Source organism: Hippocampus zosterae, chromosome 7 (assembly GCF_025434085.1).
Source record: "Hippocampus zosterae strain Florida chromosome 7, ASM2543408v3, whole genome shotgun sequence".
NCBI classification, from domain to species: Eukaryota; Metazoa; Chordata; class Actinopteri; order Syngnathiformes; family Syngnathidae; genus Hippocampus; species Hippocampus zosterae.
In genome coordinates this window covers 5310517-5335370 of record NC_067457.1, presented here as the reverse complement: position 1 = coordinate 5335370, position 24854 = coordinate 5310517, and the positions used below count along the sequence as shown (strand labels likewise).

Below are 24854 nucleotides of genomic sequence, written 5' to 3'. Positions count from 1 at the left end.
CAAACTACCAAAAGAAACAACAACAAGATGCCTGGCTCCTAATCCAAATCGGTAAATTATGTACTGTACTGGTCATGAAAAAAAGATTAGAACAAGTTCTGTTGTTTAGGATAAAAGCCATTGCAGACATGTTCAGGGTAAATTATTTTATTGGAGATTTCTCCACATTTCATCTCTTTTTATAATGCTAATTTGGTATCGATGCTCAAAACGACTTTTTTACATACAGTACAGTATCTTTAGAAACGCTTCCCGGTTTCTACGCCCACTTGGCAACCGTGTTATTGCCTTCCAAAAGGTGTAATACGATTAAAGGTTTATTGTGGGCTCAATCCTCTTATGTGTGCGTCAACAGAAATTGTGCAGCCATAACAGAGGCATTTGACAGAGAACCTCTTTGCAGGCAGAGGACCGTTCACCAGCCGCACTCATCTTCAGTGTGGCTAAGTTGACAGAACAATGGCAAAGGCTCTATTCGCGGTGCTGTATCTCGTCATTTTAGGCAACGTTGCATTCATCCATGCCGCGTTTCCTCCAAGCCTTATCGTCGACATGGTAAATATCGTCTTAAACAATTACTGCTCGCCAGAGAAGCTGGCAGGGTTGAAGGAGGCCATCGCCGCAGCCAGCGGCAATACAGAGATCCTCAATATTCCAGATGGTGAGTCTTTGTCTCGAGTTCTCAGCGCTGGACTCCAAACCACAATAGGTGACCCACGCTTGAAGATCACCTACGAGCCAGACTTCGTCCCTGTGGTTGCACCACAAATGCCCGCCCTGCCCCCTGAACAGCTGGTCGCCATGCTCCAGAATGCCATTAAGCTGGACATATTGGAGGGCAACATCGGGTACATGAGGATCGATCACATCCTCGGGGAGGCGGCTGCTGACAAGATCGGCCAGATGCTGGTGGACTTAGTCTGGAACAAAGTTCTGCCCACTTCAGCTCTAATCTTTGATTTGCGCCACACAGTCAGCGGGGACATCACGGGACTGTCCTATATTGTTTCGTACTTCACTGCAGCCGAATCTGCGATTCACATCGACAGTGTGTATGACCGTCCTTCAAACACCACCACGAAGCTGCTGTCTATGGCCAAGCTGTTGGGCGAGAGATACGACACGACCAAACCTCTCATCATCCTCACGAGCAAGAACACCAAGGGCATTGCCGAAGATGTCGCATACTGCCTCAAGAACATGAAGAGGGCCACCGTTGTTGGAGAGAAGACCGCCGGCGGCTCTGTCAAAATCGATCAATTCAAAGTGGGCGATACGGATTTCTATGTGACTTTGCCCACCGCAAAGTCCATCAACCCCATCACTGGTTCAACCTGGGAGCAAACGGGCGTCACCCCTGATGTTCAAGTCCACGCAGAGGACGCCCTCGCTACAGCCATCAAGATAGTTCAACTCCGCGTCCAGGTGCCAGGCATCATTGAGGGATCGGCAGCCCTGATTGCTGACAACTATGCCTTTGAGGAGACCGGTGCTGATGTTGCGGCAAAGCTGAAAGGGCTCCTTGAGAATGGCGACTACAGCGGGATTGTCTCCAAGAGCGGCCTTGAAGAGAAACTGTCCGCAGACCTGAAGACCCTATCTGGTGACAAGAACTTGAAGATCACCAGCAACACCCCAGTCCTGCCCCCCATTGTAAGACCCCAAAGCACGGACTGATTTTTGTTGTCATTGTCGCATCTTTGAAAGTCTTGTTTTCCTGCCTCCTCAGAATTTTACTCCGGAGATGTACATTGATCTCATCAAAGTCTCCTTCCACACGGACATTTTCGAGAACAACATTGGCTACCTGCGTTTTGACATGTTCGGAGACTTCGAGGAGGTCAAGACCATTGCCCAGATTATTGTGGAGCACGTATGGAACAAAGTTGTCAACACTAAAGCAATGATCATTGACCTCAGGTGGGAAGTTTTTGGCCAACCCCAGATATCTTTTCAAAATGTCTGTCAGGATGGCTAATTAAAATGGTTGCAGGTATAGATAGACTGCATATCGGTGTCCTCAAAACGTACATTAACTATTCTATTGATGCCCTAAGATCGACGACTGGCAGCGTTCACTTTGGTGCAGTTGGTAGGTGTTGCGTTATCACTCCAGTTACATCACCGCTCTGTAATCAACTGGCAACCAGTAGTGTGTCGTCCACCATTCACTCCTTACTCCTTCCTTACAGTTATTGGGGTTAAATTATCACTCCAATTTCACACAAGGGTTGCTTTGTAGGAGTGCTTGAATCCAGCAAAGGAGCAGCTGAGTCACCCTGTTGTGGAGTGGAACCATCTTATCTAACTGTGCGCCTGAATCCTACTTTTCATTTTGACCTGTAAATGCATTTGCAGGAACAACCTCGGGGGCCCTACAACGGCGATCGCTGGCTTTTGCTCTTACTTCTTTGACGCCGACCAGCAGATTGTACTGGACAAGCTGACAGACAGACAGTCTGGCACCACTACAGAACTCCACACACTGCCTGAACTCACGGGTAATTGGATATGGCATCAGGCCATCGCCTTTTAATGCTGCTCTGCGATACAGTACTGCTAACCTGGATTCTTGACTAAAGCGTAAAGTCTTTACTGAGATCCCTGACATAGTGTCCTCCATCTAAGCCAATGACCCATTGCAAGTCCCTTATCTCCTCCACAACCAGTATTACATTGAAAACCAGCTTTGCTTCGAGTAGAAAGTAAAGCTGCTGCATTTGTATTAAAATGTAGAAAGTAAAGACACCGAAAAACCTACTTGGGTACCGTAAGAATATTCATACTTCATTACTTCTTGGTGTTAAACCCTTCTTGTTTAATTCAGGTACAAGGTACGGGTCCAAGAAGAGTGTGATCATCCTGACTAGTGGCGCAACAGCCGGGGCGGCAGAGGAGTTCGTCTTCATCATGAAGAGGCTTGGCCGTGCTATGATAGTGGGAGAGCCCACTTTTGGTGGATGCCACCCCCCCAAGACCTTCCAAGTCGGTGCTAGCGACGTCTTCCTGAGCATCCCCACAGTGCACTCTGATGCTACCTTGGCGCCGGCCTGGGAGAGAAGTGGCATTGCACCTCACATACCCGTCTCAGCGGCGGCGGCCCTCGAAACAGCGAAGGGCATTTTAAACAAGCACTTGGGTGCTCAGAAGTGAATCGTATGAAGGTTCGCTTCTGCTTTGAACAAATTGTTGGATTTCGACTTGTTCGGAGAGAAAGAAGAGAATGCTATTGTATTTTCGCCTACTTAGTCTCTTCGTGACATAGAGCAACGTTTTAAAAGCATTTTGTGGATGACAGCATTTCAAAAACCGGCACTAAGTCTGACTGAGAGCGTTCTTGGTATTTCTAAATGGATACTTTAAATTGGGAAAGGTAAACCCCCTTCTCACAAAAAAAAATCATTTTTCATCTTTGTGTGTTGAAAACACCCAGTGTCCATTTTGTGCATTCTGATGGTAACTTTATGAGACGAAAACCTATTTGGCCATCTGTCCCTGTTGCGAGACCAAATAAAAATATGAATGAAATGTGTGCTGTCTTGTTTTTGAACTATAAATGTTACATATTAATTGAAAGGGTCACATTAAGAGTTGGTCCCGATTTGAACCTCTGTGTGGCTCGTATTCTTGTGCTAAATCTGGTAGGGCTTTGCCTCAGATTAAAATTCACTCAGTTTCTCACCTTTGCACAACTAAAGCAGGCAAACTTGATTTGTACGGATGGAAAGTGACAAAAAAAACCCTTTTAAAATCAGTAAAATACACAAAATCTTTTAAGTTGGGAGTAAAGTTGAAGGGTCACACTTTGGAGATCCCAGCCTATTCCTCTCTCCTCTTCTTCCCAGTTTGACATGGGAGGAGCAAAGTGGGAAGTTGACCCGTTTTCTCTCTCCTCTCACTCGCTCTCTCAATCTCTCCTCCTCAAGATGAAATATGAAACCGGGTCCATTTGAGTCCAGCTTGTCCCACGGGTTCCCAGATCCTCGAGTGCCAACAAGGCTCCGCTTCTTCACCTCCTTTTCATGTTTTGACTCTCTGACAAGAAACCCACCCCCCTCCATTTTTAATCGTTTTCGCTAAAACACCGGGTACACTTTTTCTTGGTTTCTTCCGAGCATCCCTTTCATTTTAAAACTGCCTGGTGGGATGTGAGAGCACTTTGTGTATTACTGTGTGTTTTTCCAAGCCGCCAAGGAACTACTTTTTTTTCCCTCCCCCCAAAAAAGAAGAAATGGTGCCAAGATTATTGTGGAGCATGTCTCTTGCTCTGCTTTTCTTTGGATTATTTTTGCTAATTTCATCGCCCGTCAGAGCAGAACCGGAGCTGCAGGATGAAGAGGAAGAGGAGGAAGAGAGTTCTTGTCAAGGCGCTTTTGACCTCTATTTTGTGCTTGATAAGTAAGTTTTGGTCCTTTCCGTTAATACATATTATCCCAAAACATGTTGGTGCTTTTACTGCATGGTTTGTGTGCGAGATTGGATTTGTAAAAGACAAAGATGAGTGTGCCACGAGTTTCAATGTGCATCTTTACCTCCATGTGCATGGGGGTGACGCAGCAGAGGAGGAGGTCTTGTGGTTTGCTGAATAAGCAGAAAGAGGAGCGACTGTTTGGATGACCGTCATGTACTCTGTAGCGCAATGTAGAATTCATGCACTCATCCTTTCAAACAAAAACGTATGGAGAAGTGTCACTACTTTTTGACCTACTCGCATCTCCCTACTTCTTTTCTTTCTTTCTTTCTTTCTTTCTTTCTTTTTACATGTTTGCAAAGAGAACGCTCAGCCATCACTCTGTCATTAGTGCTTCTGTCATCGCGCATTGGAAAAATGCTGTGGTTTAGTGACATCTGGGCACTGGACCTCAGCGGTGTGACGCAGACTGCCAGTGAAGAAAATTAAATGGTGAACAAAAAAAAAAATTGCATTCTTCCATTTGGGGGATTTCACAGATCATAAAAAGCCACTCATAAGGACACTGTCATTTATAATACAGTAAGCAGCGAATAGTTCGCAGGGATGGCACTTCCACATATGGTTTCAAATTTAGTGAGACGATCAACCCCTAAACTTAGATTTAATAGACATCATCACCTCTCCACACTTATCAATCCACATTTTCCATACATTTGTCAATTTCTTCTTCCGGGTACTGAATCGTCCATTCATCCATCAATCTAAGAACTATCTGCTTAGCCATTCCTCTGTACATCTCTATCCGACTCTTTATATACGCAAAACATTGGCACTCTTGTTCAAATCGTGTACGGGGGATTTTGTCACGGTCCAGTGAAACCAAGGTTGTACTTTGCGACCATGAATCCAAAAGGTACTGTATGTTTGTCGCAAACACAGCAGAAGAGCACCCTACCTGCAATGAAGCGTGGTGGTGGGAGGTAGCGTCATGCTCTGGGTCCGTTTTTTGTTCGCCGGAACTGGGACCTGTGAGAAAAAAAAAAAGACGGAATTATGAACGGTGTTAGCAATCGGTGTTAGCACAAAACCTTCTGCTAGAAAGCAAAATATGCCAGAAAGGCCTACAAGAACAACTGAACTTTACTGGGCGTTAATCAGAGGAGTGACTTTATCTATATTCTCTGTTCAAGCATCAATCTATCCTTCCTAATATAACCTATCCATTTACAGTATTGATCTGTGGAAGCAAGACAAGGTATGAATGACTATGGGTGTGTGTGAAGGGAAAAACCAGGAGTTACTGGAAATTGAACAAAATGTAGGATAGGCAAAACCTTCAAAGGTGTGATGTAACATCTCACGGCATCGGGCGAATGTCTTTATCAGGAATATACAATCTAACCACACAGATTAATGTTTGACACGCTGTGCTCTTACTGCGACACAACTCAAATTAGAAGCTAAAACACGGGGGCTGCAGTCCAGATGTGCAGTCCGTTGTTGACTTGCTTTTGTTGCCTAAAACACAGAGACACGTGCTAAGAATAACGTGACTACAGGCCGGAGCTATTGTTAACTCTCGTGCCAGCTTCAGCGCTTGCTCCGGGGAGGATTTGAAACTCACAAGGAGACATGGCTGGTGGACTTCAAACAAGAGGAGTAATCTTAAAAGATTCGCCCAGTTTTATCCCTTTGGCTTTTTTTTTCTCGCAGACACGGCGTAAACCGGGCTTAATCCGTATGAAAGAAGAGAATGTAAAGTAGTGGTACTTTTCATGAGTTATAGTAATCTCTTGGAATCTCTGGGAATTTAAATAGAATCCCAGAATTTTAATTAGGCATGAATGTTACTTCCTGTCTACATATTTTGCTTTCGTATGAGTTATGGGGTGTGCATTGGATCCGGGATTTATATTGCATGATGTAATGCAACCAGAAAATGTTTCCACATGCACTGGAAGCAAATGAAAAAGAAATGTTCTCGCCTCTTAACCCCCGATAAATGCTATTTTTAGGTCGCAATCTCTTGATATCAGCTTCTAGAGTGTCAGCACGTGCGATAAGATTAGATACTACCAAACACAGATCGTATGAGTCCATATCCGCTATGAAACTTAACACTAGTTTGTCAGCTTTTTCTACACCATCCAGTGTAATTATTGTTGGTGGCACTAAATGCTCATGTCGGTAGGCTAAAACAACTGATAAGATGAGACGAGAAAATATGTTTTCCAAACAGCAGTTCACCGAGTACAGACCACAACTTTGCTCGGCGCTAAATGCTAATGCTCATGTCGAATAAGATGATGCTACGGATACAAATTGGTGTGGGACCACTCGAGCAGCATTTATTGCCTTGTAAAAAAATAAATACAAAATAAAAGTACTTTACGGAATTAATTGCACTTGGCTTGTTCTAAATTCCAATGTCAGCGTTGTAATAAAATCTGTTATAGTAAAATAATGTCAGTAAATTGCAGAGTTGGATCATTGGATTAATCACAATACAATACAGATGTTTTTTAATCGTTAAGATGAAATGTTTCCGAGAAAATAAAACTACAATGTAAATATGAAATGTCTCTCGATTTGCCCTATTTGATTTTGTCCAAACATTCCCTTTTAGTTGCATGTACCTGCATGCATGTGCATTAGCTCAGCAGTGCCACAGCAAAGAGTCAGAGCGGAGCACTAGCTGTAAAAGTAGGTTAGTGGTTTTAAACAAACAAATCTTTGTGCCCAGTCAGTTGAATTGGAGCACCATTATTGGCTGCAGGCTGGGGTGGTCTGGATAGGCCCAGCTGGAATGGCAGACAGCCGTCTTGGTCGCTGTAGGGATTTTTCACATTTTATTTTTCCTTCGTCCACACTTTGAAGCGTGAGAATAAGGCCGAAAGCCACAAAGCCTTTGGCCCAAAAGGGCTTTTTTCCCCCCCCCGCCCCCACACATGCTGTCATCCACCCTCGCCGACGTCCGTCCACCCTGGCTTGGGTCCCATACCTTGACTTTTACCTTTTCCAGAAATACATAATGCTAGAAACAGACCATAATAAGTAGGGCAGGCACCCCAGAGACCCAACCTCTTGTTTACATACAATTTTCCATTATTTGTCGACTTTAGATCGCATTACCAGGCGACAACAACGACACAGCTGCAAACAGCTGGATTCCAGGTCAACATGAAGATAGAGCTTGAATTATACGCAAGGAAGAAATAATGTTTGTGTATGTCTCCTGTCTTAGTCTTTCCTCACCATCTCCTTTGTTTTTCTCTCTCATTTTGACTTGCAGCCTCCCCCAAGTCTACCCAGAAGTGTATCTGACTCATTTTGTTTTTCACATCGACACGCTGCGTTTTACCCACTCAGCACGCTACGGTTAGAATGCTAGCGCATCACAAGCGCGGCGCTAATAGTGCATTTCTGAGCTGTTTTGACTTGTTTGCCAGCTGCGCTGAAAGAAGGTTAAACACACGCCCACACACACAAACACAAAAACCTGGCCCTCGGATGATTGGTAAATCGTCACTACTCTATCTGGCAGGCAAATGAGACAACAGAGTTTTCACATTGCCTCACTTCCAGTCTGCGTGTGATCCCACAGACAAAGTCCTTCACAGAGCAAAACTTGCTGCTGAAACGTGTGGGAAAACGATGCACGACATTGTTTCCAACCGGGTGCTATGACTGTCGGTGGCCATGAAATGTCGTTGCCTAGCGATGAAGCCATAATATGGGACCCACTCTTCCACAAAAGAATAATATGCCATGATCAGGAGGTCTCCTACGCTGACAAAAACAAAAATCGTCTCATGAGAGTTAACACTGGAATGGTGTTAAAAGTCCTGCAGGACATCCGTACACAAGTGGGGATTTTGTATATCCTCACCAATTTTGAAAATGTGAGAACGCACAGAACCAGGTGTCCACTATTGAGGAGCCTGGTCAAAACCGCTTCTAGTTTTTAGGGATACCTAATTGTTTGCGATGATGCAACTTGGCCTCAATCGCTTCGTCCACACATTCTAACGCCCCCGTCACCTTTGCAAAACCCCAAACCAGTCCGATTTAGGGCTCAGCTCAAACCACCGAAATGTGATTTCAAAAGAAATTAGTAGGGGCAATGCACTCCAGATAAAATAATAATCGCACAGAATGGTCCACTTCCTTTCCCCGGTGGTGTTTGAACAGGTGAGCGAAACTGCAAGCTAGACCTCAGTCCCACGACGGCAGCCACCTCACACAATGGGTGCGATCCAAGTAAAATAACAAGTACTAGCAAATAAACCACATTAAATAAATCATCAGAGAGGAGTGTATTTGAATACCTGCAGCAGAAAATAGGCATTATTTTCTTCTGGTACGGGAAGGGAAACAATCTCTGTACACAGTTCCAAAATCAGTGTGGCTTACGCCATTTGAAAATTGTTAAAGGTCTTGTCCTCTTCCTCAGCCCAGTCAGCATGAGAAAGTCTTCATATGTTTGTGTTGGTCTGTGTGCGGAGTGGGATTTATCAGACCAAGAAGGGCCAAAATGCTGAGGTAGAACGTCGGCTGCCATTTGTTTCTTTGCACAAGCGGGCACCAGAGTTCATGGGGTCCATGTCATTGTGGAAGACCTCTCTGTCTTGGGTAGGAGATATTTGCAGCATGTGTGGTCTACACGGGGAATTCTAAAACTCGGAGTCACCGAGGGGGTAGGTGTTGCTCATCAGCCATTGTTCCCTTCGCTGGGAATATGAGTCAATGCCTCTAACTTTCTTCAGCTCATCACATATGTGATGAGACTTGGCATTGACAAAGTCTTCTCTATGTACCATGCAACCCCACAGCCAAAAACGATCCGTCAAAAATTCCCCAAGCAATGAGCTCAGTGAATGTACAGCATTTGATGCTGCTGCAGCACCCTCCCTGGGATGAGTGGGTTGCACTGTTTGCCTCGCACCACAAGGTTCGAAGACTTTGCGGCGCTTGTGTGGGTTTTTTTCCCCTTGGATATTCGACTTCCTCGCACAGTCCAAAGAACTTTGTGGGGTTAATCGAAAAGTCTTCACATGCCCATATGGGCAAACTTGCGCAGTCTTCTCGGGCAGTGGTTCTGAACTGTTGTCACAACTGACTCACATTTTGCTAGGGGTGCAAATCTTGAAGAGGCATCATATCATCGGGCCAATGTGCGCGCTCCGTCTTCAATTAAGGTAGGAAAGCCAAAGTGAGCACTGTGGGAAAAACAGTGTTGACCTTCTGTCCTTTACAGAGAGAAACAGCAACACACTTGTTGGCGCGCTTTCGTCTAATATTGTTACATCAGTCAGTCAGCACCTACAATAACACTGTCTCCCTTGAACTTGCCTCCGTGTAGGCGTCATCATCTAAATGGCGCTGTAGTTTTACCACAGTCGCTTAGCTCATTTCCCATGTGTCATCTCTCTCTTTCAACTTAACTACGGTACGAACTTGATGACTGCTCACATTGTGCCGGAAGCGTCCTAAAGTATGGCTCAGACCATTGATCAAAATGACCAATTAGCAGACACAAACATTTCATCCAGAAGAGATGTTGCTCCATTGTGATGTTTTATTATGTCCATTTATAGACCAGTCATATAATGCCCCCCTGGGAGCGAAAAGGAGCTCTGGGTATGCTTCCAGTCATCATTAGCCTGGACAAATGCTTTACAAGCTACCATTCACAAGTCACTAATGGTTTAAGCTAATTTCCTAGCTTAGCCTTGTGGTGGTGGGGGGGGGGGGGACTTGCTCACCGGCATTCTAGCAAGAAAACAAAGCTGATTATGCAAGGTCATTTTTAATTTATTACAGTGTACAAAGAAAAAATATGCTAACATTCAAATTAACTCTAAGTGTATTGCTTTTAACATTCAATTGAAAGCTTTTTGTGACCAAGTGAAAGCACATTATCAATAGCAACACTTGTGTTGATTGATGGTTTGGTTTTTTTTGCGTTTCAGGTCTGGCAGTGTGCAGAATCACTGGGATGAAATCTACTACTTTGTGGAAAATTTAGCAGAAAAATTCAAAAGGTAAGATGCAATGCGAGAGGCAGATCCAGAAAGTGTGCTATTTTAAGGCCATGTTTTGTGTGAGCGTCCAAGAATTCAAGTGGACCGTATGAGGTCGCATAAAACCAGTTTACGACTGCGGCCACTTTGGAAAATGTCTTTCTCCGTAGTGGACTTCCTGAAGCCCCGTGACGAAGTTCTCCATAGAGAAACACACACATACATACACACGTTGCAGAGTAATAAAATTCAAAGTATCCCTTACATCGCTACATCCCAGCGTATGTCCAAACGCTTAGCAGGCTAACCTTTAAATCAGTTGAGCAGCCTAACTTGTCTCTCGTTTTGTTTGTTGGGGTTTCCCGAAAACGTTATTGTTCCCTTCCTGACCGCTGACAAAATGCAAGTCCTCAGGGCCTTTTTTTTTGTGCTTGTTTCCCCCCAGTCCGATGCTTAGGATGTCCTTCATAACGTTCTCCTCAAGAGCATCCACCATCCTTAAACTTACGGAGAAAAGGTAAGACAAAGACATATTTTCACCCTCCACGTTATGACTTTAATATCGTTAAAAGTAAGTCGCTGAGGAGGCTCGCGGCCAAACCGCATGACACTACAGTGCTCTCACGCAAAAGGAAGCAATCGTCATCAAACTTGATTCAAAGCATGGGACCGGAGTGAAAGCAGATGTTCTCCATGACGACACGCTGCTGTAAATGAACGCCTGTGACCTTGTAGCTGTTACTGCTTGGCTTTTTTTTTTTTTTTTGTGGACTTGATGAAAAAAGACTTATTCAAAGCGAAGGTGCATGGTTGCGTTATCTTTTGCAGAGTGGACATCCAAAAGGGGCTTAATGCGCTTAAAAGGGAGACCCCGGGTGGAGACACATTTATGCACCTTGGACTGCAAAAGGTAGGCAATTAAAGCCCCCCTCTGTATTATTTATAAAAGGACATTAACCAAAAAGAGAATCAAGTGGCACCCTAGTGCAGAGTCTCACGTGTTTGCGTTTAAAATCCAAATGTGAAGTTTGCGCTGCTTTGGCACATCCTGATCAAGCTCTCTTCTCATTAAAGGCGAATGAGCAGATATACCAGGAGAACTTTGGTAAGCAGCGACTGACGTAGAAAAAAAATGGGTGCATTTCTTATTTAATTTGGACAGACTTTGTTACGGTTGAGCTGTCGCTGATCTTATTTTTGCAGGCAAGGCTAGCGTCATCATCGCGCTTACAGACGGAGAACTGCAGGAGGTTCAACTTATCACCGCACAGCAAGAGGTAGTTTCACACGTTGCACATTTCGGGAAGCCGAGGGAACACCCATTGTTTGATTGCTTGTTTTCCGCGGGAGTAATTGACATGTTTTTTTTTTTTTTTGACAACAGGCCGAGCGAGCCCGATCGCTTGGGGCCATCGTGTATTGCGTTGGCGTAAAAGACTTCAATGAGACGCAGGTATTGGATGTTACCCGTTTCAAATTAGAAATTGATAAGAGAGTGCATAGCGGTCCCCAACTCCGCCAGATGTCTCAATTTTGCCATCGCGGTTGATATATCAACGAGAACATTCAGTCTTGCCGGATCTGGCCTTTAGCGTAATCATCACTTAAGTTGAATCTCATCCAATTCACATTGTGTACTATTGTTTACTATTGGGAGGTTGACATTTGTAGTTGGAGAACTTTTGGAATGGAGAGAATGATCCAAACGTCTTTTAACCTTGTGCAAAGTGTCGATGAAGTACTTTTGGAATCCTAATTAATTCCCTCTTTTCTTCTTTGCATTCCCACTTCATCCCTCCCACCCCCGCCCCTTCTCCCTCCGTCGGTAAATATAGCTGGCGACCATTGCAGACACCATCGAACACGTGTTTCCTGTTTTGGGAGGCTTCCACGCTCTCCGGGGTGTCATCGATTCGGTAAATAAAGGGCTTCATTGTCAAATTTGCATTGTGCCGCTGTCGCCGTTGAGTGTGGTTCTGGGGTTTTAATGACATGTCGGGTGATCCAAATTGGAACATGCCGTGTAAATGACATACGATGTGGAATTTTTTTTAAATTATTTTTTTTAATTTCCCCCCCTTCAGATCATCAAGAAATCTTGCATTGAGATCTTGGCAGCTGAGCCATCCAGCGTGTGCGCAGGAGGTGGGGTGGATCAGATATTTGTTTCACGGTCTGGGCACTTGGTTCGACTTTAAAAATAGGATCCAAAAAGCACTCATTTGTCAATCTTTTCATTCAATTCTGTTCATACCACACCCGTTACGCCACTTGAACAAGGCAGCATTAAATGTGCTCTTGTCATGGCATACTCGTCTCATGGGTCCAAAATGTTGGCATGTAACCAGAGACTTTCCAAGTGGTGGTGAGAGGCAACGGGTTCCTCCATGGCAGGAACATCAACCAGGTGCTGTGCAGCTTTAAAATCAACGACACCGTCACAATCAGTAAGCAGACACCCTAATGCTCCGGAATGAACCGAAAGGACGTGAAACTAAAATGTGCCCGATTCACATTGTAGATGAGAAGCCTGCAAGTGTAGAAAACACCTTCCTGCTGTGTCCTGCTCCTGTCATTGACGAAGTCGGGAAGTAAGTCTCTCTTTGTCACAATTTGAATCACCGGTTACATCAAAGTAACCCAAGGATCAAGAATTAGACTTTTTTAACAGCATATTTGCATGAGTATGGGTTGAAACCGGCTTGCTTGAGGGGCTGCGCCAATGGTGAGCGCCCCCAACGTTTGTGAAAATAACAAGCGGATCGTTTGGCGGTCTGCTCTTCTTCCACCTGGCTCAGTGGAAAGCTTTCGTGGTGGCCAGAAAACAAGCACGCAAGGCAATGAAAGCAGATTTGCCACTTGTTTTTTTTTTTTACACTCCAGGGACACAACTACTTGAATGCAGCATTCAAATACATTTTCCATAATGTCCCATTTAAACGCTACCGCAATGAATACCAGGTGCTAAACGCCTTCCGCATGCATTCTTCGAACACGGAAAAACAGCGTCGCACGCATGTTTATACAGTATTTAAACACAAGGAACAAACATGTCCACTTGACCCTATCCAAGGTAACTTTTCTCGCGAAATTCCAGGGCGGCTTACTAAAATCTAAGCAGCTCTGCAATGCACTTGATGCCTTTGTGTATTTGCTCTGCTTCCGTCTTGAATGAGAGCACAGCAGTAAAATCTGTCGTCGCAAAATGAAGACATTGACGTTGCGTATTTATTTGAAGCCCAGCCGCTGAGTTTATAAATTGCTTAAAGTATTTGTAACGCTGCGTTGCACGCAAGATCCATACACGCACAAATGAATCACTTTGAGTTTACTTTTTGGACTGAGCCTAAGCCAAAATCAACATTTGATCTGCCTCTAAAAAATGGGGAAGTTAAAAAAGAAAAAAAAAGATTTTGAGATCCCGATTTTTAACAACTTAACCTTTTTTTTTTGCAAATATGAATGGCAACACAAAATAAAATAAGAAAATTAAATGTAGTTCCTGATTTTAATATTACTTCCTCACAAGAGTTACTAACCAAATTTCCAGATGATGTTAAAGTTATTAACATGGCAGCGGCATCGTGGAGACATTTCATCAAGCATCACACATCATGATTGATGCCGTGGCAAAGAAGTCATAAAAATGAAGTGTTTTCCTGCCTAAAAAAACAGACAAGATTGTCCCACTCAAAAAAACAAAAATCGTCTAAAAGTTAAAAACTTTTCATGGCTTCATGCATCACCACCTAACCATCTGACACTTCAACCGTTTCCCTCCCCGGCCTTCTTCCTCTCTGCTTCTTGACTTTTGCTGTCACTATGGCTTCACAAACCATCTATGCCCCGCCCCCCGATCCCCCACGTTTCACCGTGTCCCTTTAAAAAAAAAAAAACCTTGTCATCCCATCAGCTTTATCAATCTCGCTGGGCCGATCAAAGCCTCGACACAGCGAGTGGGGGTCTTACAAACGTGAGGTCATGTGTTGAGTTTGTGCACGTCTCGCTTCACAGCGTGGTGGAAAGGCCGCAGGGAGTGCTCTTGTGCTCTTTTGGAACCTTTCAGCACACATGGCCATTAAAAATATTTGCGCACGTCGGAATGTCAGTTACAAAAATCGGAGGCTGGTTTACTTCGGAGAAATCCGGAATCTTGTCATTTTGTGCGTTATTTTAAGCCTCTTAAATGCAGCCAGATGGAAATTATTTTGATGGATGGATGGATTAATCTCATTTCTCGTGTTTCCATAAATATACATTCAAAAGATGAGATGGTAGCAATTTATACTACACGATGCTACTTCTGGGGGTTTTATGAGTCCTCCTGATCGATTTTATTTAAGTGAGGTACATACACACCAATTTTTAACATCAGGACAGCTTTAAGCGGTGGTACAAGTTACTCTTTGCGGTTTGAGTCACGGTAGAATTATTGCCCGCCCACCCCAAACAGAACGTGGCCTGTTAACATAAACCTAGACAACCAGATACTGTATTGTCTGACGTACTCCACTTTCACTTCATCACATATGCTCCTGATTACAATCAGTATATGTGACGCAAACAAGCAAACCACATCTGGAAAAAGCCACCCCCTCCCCACATATATCACACATCAAACATCCATTTTTTAAACTCACGTAATAACAGTGTCAACGTCATATGCGTGGTTCTGTTGATGAACTGCACCCACTAAGTCTTCCCTTATCGCCCCCTTTTCGCCAGACCGCTTTTGTGTGACGGTGTGAAACCGAGTTTATCAGCTGGTCGCCTGTTTTCCATCTGCAAAACCTCTTTTACGTTCACTCATTCTGTCAGTACAAAACAAGCGAGGGACTTTAGGTGGAGAGGGGGCATCCAAATTTGTCTCTGTTTTTTCGTAACTCAATGCCAAAGGATCACCAGAGGTCACGAGGATTTCCCAGAATTTCTTTTCCCACCGTTGTAGAAGGAAAGGATTTGACTTTGAGTTTAGTGGCTGTAGGCGAGGTTGACCTTACCCTCTTTAGTTTCGGAGGTTCAGTGACATTTGGTATCAAATTCAATGACTTCATTCGAATATACGTCAGACTAAATAAAAAACGTGCTTGGTATTGACCTTCCTGTTCCGCCCCCCAAATTAAATTGCGGCTGTTGTTTTGTTTCAGGGTGATTTATCTTCAAGTGAGCATGAACGACGGTCTGTCTTTCATCAGCAGCAACGTGCACATCACCACCACAGAGTGTGTAAGTGGTAGCTTATTGATCTGGAGGGTTTTGATATCTTTATTGATAGCGTCTGGTGTTACGATCATCTCTCTGTCCTCTTTAACTGTAGTCGTGTGACCACCAAATGTTATGGTTTACAAATCATCATCTGGCTTGCGTTCCCATCCAAGAAAGGATAGCTTACTATGTCAGCCACTTCAATCAAGCGATATCATAGCTACTGAATTTTACAAAAACAAACTTGACATGGAAAACAAAAGATAACAAAGACAGCAGAAGACTAACATCAAATGTGACCCTTTGGATACTGTAGCAGCACCTCAACCAAAAAGTGTATTATGTATTGTACGTATGTAATTTTTGTTCATGGAAACACAACTTTGCATTTGTGACCTTTTTTGACCTTGAAATAGCAGTTTCACATTTTTGGGGGGAAGGTACAGCGTCTTTGAATAAACAGCAACCGTACTCTAAATCACCCACTTCGGAGGTCTATAATATTGTCGGACCAACATTTCCAAATTATGCTCTGCGAAAGCAGTGGAGTCACATTGCGTCATACTTGTTTGTGCCAGCTATTTTCACGGAACTCACCGACGTACTATTTGACTTCTAGGAAACCGCCGGTGGTGACTGGCTGACGGCGACGGTGTTGCCACCGATCTCTGATAAACAGCACGCGAGAGACAAAGCCTTAAGTCAACCCGGCATCTGATCCTCATCTGTAGTCCGTAATGGGATCCATACTTGGCTCGCAGACATTTAGCTCAAAGTTACTGACGGATTCGCGGAGGGATTTCCCAGATGACGTGTACTGCTGTCATTGAAGAGAGACAAAAAATAAATAAACGAAACAGGAGAATGACCACTGACAGTCAAAGCCAATGAAACGTTTGGAAAGTTGTTTGTTGACTGCAGCAATGGTTACACATACAACAAAAATCTATGAGTTTCATGACCTCGGGTGCAATCGCTTCTCTTGAATTTGATGCGTTACAGTGCATAATTTATTTTTTTCCTCATGGACGCATCCAGGGCTACATCTGGATGTCATCTCAATAGCTTGGGGTGATGCCTTTAACATACTGCTGTTGTGCTTTTGACTGTTGCCTTTTACCCCCCTTGGGACCATACCTGCACCTTTTTGGATGACCAATTCGAGTGAGCGGTTCAGTTCGGGTATCTGAGTAGGAATTGACCTTACTGTACTTCTAGTCCTAGTCACATAAGATGGCCTCGCTGGGAAAGAACTAGCTTTAGTCATGTCCTGAGATGAAAGCAGCCTGACTGATTTGGATTCCTTTTTAGTGCCACCCTGGGTAATGTCTGAGATAAGACGATGTCTGCAAGTTTCGTCAGCTTCCTTTTCTTTTACGCTATGTTTCGTCTACAGTTTGATGGCACCATTCTTCTCATCACCCTGCTGGTGTTGTTTCTCCTCCTGGCCCTACTGCTCATGTGGTGGTTCTGGCCTCTCTGCTGCACGGTGGTAAGAACACGAAAAGGAAACGTTGTGTCGAAAAAAATGACAGGAACACGAGGGCTCTCCAAAACACTCTTGAGAGCTCAAAGGAAGGAAGCTATTGAGATGAATGTGGTTGTGAGAAGCGAAAACAAAACCACGTTGTTTTTTTTACCTCTTGGGAACATGTCGATTTTGTGCTGCTTTTCCAGGTGATCAAAGAACCTCCTCCTCCACCTCCTCCCGAGCCTGTAAGTTGGAAAAACACCATTGAGTGGAAAATAATGGGGGAAAGCTATGCGCACATCTCTCAATAACCTGAACACAAATTAGACAACAAAACTACACGATATAAGGAGCGCAAGTAACAACAAGCCTTGCTCGTGAACTGATGAAGGTAATTTTACTTTTTGGCTCTGATAGGAGTCAGATGACGAAGATGGTCAGCCAAAGAAGAAGTGGCCCACTGTGGACGCCTCATATTACGGAGGCAGAGGAATTGGAGGGATCAAGAGGATGGAGGTGATGCATATTACGCACAGGCGATAGTAGCAATCAAAATATTCAAGGGTAACATTTCGCACTTGTGTCTGAAAAAGGTGCGCTGGGGCGGAAAGGGCTCAACCGAGGAGGGGGCGAAGCTGGAGAAGCCCAAGAACGCAGTGGTGAAAATGCCAGAACAGGAATACGAACCCTTTGAGCCCAAACCTAAGAAATCTCCCAAGAAGCCGCCTCAGAACCGGAAGTGGTACACCCCCATCCAGGTGGGGTTTTTGTTTAATTTCGTGTGCAAGGAGAGCTCGATGTAATCTGTTATCTGTACACATTGCCTGTGAAACTGTACAGCCTTGTGTGTTTCTGCGTGACTCCCGCACTGCTGTGATTCATGGCGAAAGGCGACACCTCAGTCAGCAGTCGGAAAATCCGGTCCAGTCACTCTGCGCGCTGACTGGACTCCGCTTATGTCAGGAAAGACCCCCCCCCCGCCCCCCCTACAGCACACTTCAATTTAGGTTCCGTATCAAGATGTAGACTACCCTTCTAAAGTTTTATTGAATATCATTAATCCCAGTTATGAGTCGCATAAACTGATCGTCTGGGAGAGAAGAATGAAGCCAGATTCCCATCGACATCTGTAGGTATTTAGTTTGTTTGGGGGGCTTTTTTGCCTCTGTTAAGTGTGCTGTGTGCATCAGCCACGTGACTAAATAAACATCAAGTCAAATAGAGCAGCATGGATTTATATCGTTTAATCCTGAGGTTCTGGAATGGAATATGAGTTCCTGTGTGGACTTGATATGTTCTATGTTCACATTTCCAAAACTTGAATGTTAGCTTAATCGAAGAGAACAGCGGCTCGTACATACCGTGCATTTGACAACCAGTCCGGGGTGTACTCTGCCACTCGTCCAACGGCATCTGTAAAGCCAAATTATATTTCAGTACTGAGTCGAAAGATGCCATGTTCTCATCTGTCTCATTCAGGGGAAACTGGACGCTATCTGGGCACTGTTTCGTCGCGGGTACGACCAGGTCTCTTTGATGCGACCCCAGCCTGGCGATCACGTAAGTAGCCAACGGGATGACTCTGCTTCATCTCTTACCGCCCTTTGGCTGAATTTATTTTTGCCCTCAAGCCGCCGCTTTTTGATCAGGCGCATTTTTTTTGCCATGCGTATCATTTTAACATGATTGGAGAGGACGAAAAACAATGCGGATATTGCCACTGCCAGGAACCGAAAATAGTTCCTGGAGCTTTGTTTCCAAAAGTGAATCTAATTACCCATCCACATGTCAACACTGAAGACTCAATGTCAAACCTCGAAGAAGTTTTCCAGTAAGTCAGCTTTGAGTGATTTACATTGTGTGTCAAATGAAAGTCCGAAGAATGTCATGTACAGCAATAATGAAACAGCTGTTGACAGCAAGAGCGAGTATTCCGTGGCAACGTTAATGCCCGCTTGCACGCCGCTATCTATTTGAAAAATGCAGGTGTTATTTGTCAAGCGCATTTTCCCAAAATAAAGTTCAGGTAACGCGACTTCAAATTGAAGGATTACATAAAAGCTGCTTGTTTCCACTCCGAGTGAAACACAGCATTCCAGTGCCTGGAAATGAGCTAGCCTGGAGATATTTCTTTTTAGGGCTTTATTGCAAACCGCATATGACTTTAGTGGAAAAAATATGGCATGATTTCTTCTTAAAGGCAAACGTTGCATCATGCCCAGCCAGCGCAAGTCACCCGGTTGCGACACGCCAATGAGGAAAATTGAATGTTTTTCTTTTTGTGCCTGCAAGATTGCAAGCTGACAGCGATTTCTAGTCTCTGGGGGCAAAAAAAAAGGGCTGGACATGTTTGCCATGCCAAGACAACACTCTTTAAACGAGAAATTCCTGCTAAAAGAATTATTGGAACATTTTCTGCAAAGAGCGGCATGATTTTAACCGGTGCTTGGACCGCGATCTGATGTCATGGGGACAGACGAAGATTAGAGTAGAACAGATGAAAGCAAACGATAGCTTGGAAAGTGCTGGGATAAAAGTTGAGAAAAAGGTGAACAATATTTTGACTATAAATTCGGAAATGAAATAGTTTCACATGAACACGTCCGAGCATTTAACTTTGTTGAAGACTTAATCAGATCACTTATAAGATATTTCTGAACTCAGAGAAGATCTTATCTTATTTCTAATACAAAGTCGCCGGGTTTTAAAAATAAACCAGGCGGCATCAAGCTACAAGGATGACACGGCGCCAGCAATCACACAGCCATTGAAACCCATTTCTGGTCCGTAATGCGAAGCAGGTGTGAAAATGAAGGAGTCGAGTCGAGGGAGACATTAGGAGGAAGAAAGCCGGGATGAGTAATCGGTCCATTTTCGGCTGCAGACGCATTTGCTAGAATACTGATGAATTAACATGGGATGTTTTCAGGATTTTTTTTTTCATACAGCGTTTACACATATATTATACATGTATTTTCAAAGGTTATTTTTAAACATTAAAAAATTGATTCTTAATTAACTTCCTTAAAGGTGGGTGCAATGTTCAACAAGAGGAGGACGCGAGTCCCACAGTGTTGAGAACCACTGCGCTAAACTGTACTGTATGTTTGCGACATGTCGGACGGGTTAAGTTCCGGACAGTTAAGTCTTGATGGTTTCACAAACAGTTCTTTCGGCTCTTCCCTGCAATAAACCCAGTCACCTCCACTCCGAACCGCATCGTTTCTGTTGACGTCAGAGCGTGCATGAAGTTGAGCTCCAAACACAAAAGACAACTGCACACAGACACACGGTCAAAAAAAAATGACTGTGCTGTGAGTGCCTGACCACATTTTATTCTCGAGTCTCCCCAAGAGGCCATTTTGCTCTCGAAAGGGTAAATGAAGTCATACCAGTGCCACACAACTGGCCAGCAGTCTTTTATACTTTTTGACTGACCAGATGTCATACGCACACGCACACACATACACACATTTACAGTTTCAACAAAGGAAAAGAGTAGTCAAGCTTTGTGGAAATGAAAACAACTCAAGGAATATTCTCGAGGACGTAACTTTAAGGACGAGAGCCAGTTCAAAAGACTGAATGCAAAGCTGGAAATTCGGGACAGAGGTGGACGACTCAAAGCCAGACGAGGGACAGTCGTGAAAGACAAAGAAAATTCAAAACATAAATGTAACAAATTATTGGCACTGAAAAGAGATGCGCGACGAACAAAACCTCAATGTGAGGAAACGATGGAGGAATCCGAGGCAAGAATTCAAAACAGTGAATCAAAAACAATACAAGCCAAGTCAAACGCAAAAGTTGCACAGAAAACAACAAGTTACTCTTTTTTTCCTTTGTACTTGACCAAAGTATGATGTTTGGGGGTTTGGTATCTGACATCCATACAGTTTGTGTTCTCCTCAAAAATGTTCATTTTGTCACACTTCAGGGTCGGTGTATCAACTTCACGAGAGTGAAAGGAGAGTCCCAACCGGCGAGGCCGGCACCGCGCACCCCAATCCACACGCCCTCGCAGCCACCGCCCGACTACCGCCACGTGCCGGAGTCCCCCGTCACCTCCGGCCCTCCGGCCAGAGCACCGCCCTTGGTGCAGCTACCGCCGGGACCCCCGCCGTCCCGCATGCCCCCCGGGCTTCACTGCCCACCGCCGTCGCGTCCGCCGCCGAGCCTGCGACCCTGATTGACCCAGGTAAACGTCCCCCAACAGCTTCCCCCCCCTTGTGGACCCACTTTAACTTCACAGACTGACCACTCTGTTGACCAGCTCCTTCAGTCTGAAGTCAGTCCTCCAGCCTGGGATTCGTCTGCTATTCGCCCAGAAAAAAAAAACACCAGCGTGATCAGTTAGTCGTTCATTTTGTTCTTTCGTATGGGAAAGTCAGTCAAGTTCACTGGCCAAGATTTGCCTGTCATGCTTCTTGCGCCCTCTGCCATGTAGGTTCCACCAAGCGGGCTCTTCATTAAACACTATAAGGGGGCCGTTTCTGTTTTTAAAAAGATGGATGGCCTTACTAAATTTATGAAAGGATTGTAATTCAACAATTACGCAAATGTTTTGCATACGGAAGCGTAAGAACCGCCAATGTGGAGTAAAAATATGTTGAGTGGCAAATACGTTCGAGCGTACATAGCATTTTCCCAAAACGCCATAAGGTGTTGACCTGCGCATGCATGATGGCGAAAAAAGGCGAATGTAAATCATACACTGCAGCCATAATAAAAGCATAAAAGTAAAGAATAAACAATGTTTACTTAATTTTCAAATGGATTGGTATAATTAGAAAAGATTTAAGTTTAGTTTTTTTATAAAATAAAATAAAATATTTTCACTCCACAATGGCAGCTCCACCCTTCTGTATTATTCCAACCCCACATTGAGAATTATTATGAAAATACCCGACTGGGCTTTTTCGACAAGCACATTTTTTTTTCAGTGTTTTTGCACACCATGTGATTTGCCAAGCAGTTTAACTTGATCTTCTATTTTATACAAAGTGAACGTGGGGGTGATGCAGGGAACCGTTGAACAGGATGATTGTTGCAGGACAGCAAAATCTTTTGGGACCAAAGTAAATAGAAGCAGTAAATATGATTTATTGGATGTTTTCTTAATCAACTACTGAGGTATGCCTTTGCCATCGAGAATTAAAGAATAATCGGGTTTCGAATTTGGTGGGGGTTTTTTTTGTTTTTGTTTTTTGCAGAATTGATTGAGTTGAGTTCCAAAGACGGTTAGCTAAAATGTCGGTGCTATTTTGGTCAAAATGTTCTATTTTTTTAGGCAACAACGTGCTAAAAGCAATTTCTCAATTCAGGAAAAGTCATGTTGAAAGACACACATTTTTGTCATATGTGTTAACAGGGAAGTGTACAGAAGGTTTTCTTTTTTTCTAAGGTATGTTTTTGCATTATATTTTCAACGTGTGTTTTTGTTGGTTGTTTTTTTTATTTTCTCTTTGAGGCTTTGGATTTTGTCCTTATACCACGTGATTTGATTTACAACATGACAATATGTAATTGTTGGTTATTTTGTTTTGGTTTTAATCTGCGCACATAGACTGCTGGAACACAGTACGCTGTTTTTGTTTGCATCCATGGCATTTAAAACTCATGAATTCAAGCTGCCATAAATCAGGTTAATGACTCTCCTCGTGTTTTTTGTTTGTTTGTTTGTTTGTTTTTCCCGGATTCAATCCCGATTCTCTACTTTTGTGTAATGCTATGTCTACATTCTTTTTTTTTTAATCAGCAAAGGTCACGTTGCAACTGCAGGGCAGTTCACAGAGCATCTAATTTATTTCCTGAGAGAAATGGAGGAGAGTACCGGTACTTGAAAAATCGACAAGGTGTCCAACCACCGACATAAACACTGTGCGCAGAGTCTACAACTAGCTTGCCAGTCAGACGACGCCTCGCATCTTTGTAATCATCACCTCTGCAATGTTTTCAGAACTTAACATTTTAATTGGGTACTATATGCACTCGCAGGCCACAACATGTTGTCTTCTTGGTAGTGACGTCTCATAATGTTGTTGTTCCTAATCAAGTGTTCAGTGAGTGTATTTTGTAAGCTATTTTAGCGATAAAAGAAGTGTTGAAAAACTATGGCATTCCTTTATTACACCTTATGGATTCTTCTTTTGTTCAGTGGTTATTTTTGGGCTTTGTTCCCGAACTTGTTTCTGTCCCCTTTGTCATGTACAACACAGAAATCAATCGTTGCTTTAAATCACTTTGCTGAAGGAAATGCTATGCCATTTGGCCGGCTGATTTGACAGCCAAAATTACACGTATCAAAATCAGGGGTAAAAAAAAATCTAAATGCCTTTTTGAAGTACTTATAATGCTCTATCAACAATGTACAATCATTTTTATTGAGTCTATCATTAACCACTCGTCTTCTATCGTGTGTGTAATCATTGTTATTGTCACGGTGATTTGAATGCACTTGATGAATTTGTACATGTAAAAAAATAATAATAATAATACTACGTTCCATTTATGCAGACACATCCCGTTTTGATTGGTGGGGTGGGAGTTTTCCGAGTGCCTAAAACCAGGTCAACCTTGAGTATCTGTGGCCTTTTGTAAGTATTTCCTACTGCAGGAATTCCATAAAAGGGGAATAATTGCAGTGGCTTACATGTGTGGGGGGGAGACAGGATATTCCCAAGAGGCATGTGTTATACTTATCAGTGTTTTTACATTTGCAGTATAAAAAAAAGCAGTATTGAAGCAAATATGAAAGACATACTGTATATGATTTCTTTACCGGTTTGATCTTTTGAACTGTATCAATAAAGGTTGACGTCCAAGCTTCTATCAGACAGTTTCGACTCTGTGTGGATTGAAACCAAATTTCATTATCAAGTGTAAGACGCCTGTGTGCACTTAGAGGCTGCATTCTATCTAAGCTGACTAGCCCCACCCCTTTAACCCCTGCAGCAATGTTGGCAACACTGACAGGAACATCGACTTTTCCAGAGACGAGCTCGAGAGAGGACGCACTCAACTCTTTTGGTTGACCATGGTGAGGCCTGTTCTATGTGGAAGCTGTCCTGTTCAACCGCGATGTGGTCATGGACCGTGTACTGCAGGCTCAGTTACAGGCTATTCGACAATGTTTTCATTGCCTTTTTTCAAGCCTCAGAGAGTTCCTTGCCATGAGATGAATTTCCAGCGACCACTATGGGAGAGTGTGAGTGTGGTCACACCAAATTTAACATATCTGCTTTCCATTCACACCTGAGACCCGTAGCACGGAGGGGTCACGTGACACGAGGGAGGGAAAATGACAAATCAGGCCCAAATTTTTCACTTTGGGGTGTACTCACTTTTGTTGCCAGGGATTTATTCATTCATTCATTCATTCATCTTCCGAGCCGCTTGATCCTCACTAGGGTCGCGGGGGGTGCTGGAGCCTATCCCAGCTGTCTCCGGGCAGTAGGCGGGGGACACCCTGAACCGGTTGCCAGCCAATCGCAGGGCACACAGAGACGAACAACCATTCGCACTCACACTCACACCTAGGGACAATTTAGAGTGTTCAATCAGCCTGCCACGCATGTTTTTGGAATGTGGGAGGAAACCGGAGCACCCGGAGAAAACCCACGCAGGCCCAGGGAGAACATGCAAACTCCACACAGGGAGGCCGGAGCTGGAATCGAACCCGGTACCTCTGCACTGTGAAGCCGACGTGCTAACCACTGGACTACCGGGCCGCCTGCCAGGG

The 24854-nt window shown here is 43.9% G+C and overlaps 2 protein-coding genes across 2 annotated transcripts; both read left to right on the top strand.

The window, feature by feature from the left end:
- Positions 1-366: 366 nt before the first annotated feature.
- rbp3 (retinol binding protein 3) lies at positions 367-3528 on the top strand. The gene is made up of 4 exons (XM_052069266.1): positions 367-1653; positions 1730-1920; positions 2359-2501; positions 2828-3528. Exons 1-4 carry the CDS (start codon positions 460-462, stop codon positions 3151-3153), a joined length of 1854 nt encoding a protein of 617 aa, XP_051925226.1. The 5' UTR covers positions 367-459; the 3' UTR covers positions 3154-3528.
- Positions 3529-3907: 379 nt separating this feature from the next.
- On the top strand, positions 3908-23949 carry antxr1c (ANTXR cell adhesion molecule 1c). Its single transcript, XM_052069267.1, has 18 exons — positions 3908-4398; positions 10387-10458; positions 10883-10954; positions 11266-11347; positions 11512-11542; positions 11641-11714; positions 11822-11890; positions 12273-12353; positions 12522-12582; positions 12786-12884; positions 12959-13028; positions 15585-15663; positions 17039-17134; positions 17320-17358; positions 17531-17629; positions 17707-17871; positions 18593-18673; positions 21051-23949. The coding sequence occupies exons 1-18, from the start codon at positions 4232-4234 to the stop codon at positions 21300-21302; spliced, it is 1689 nt and encodes a 562-aa protein (XP_051925227.1). The 5' UTR covers positions 3908-4231; the 3' UTR covers positions 21303-23949.
- The last annotated feature ends 905 nt before the right edge of the window (positions 23950-24854 follow it).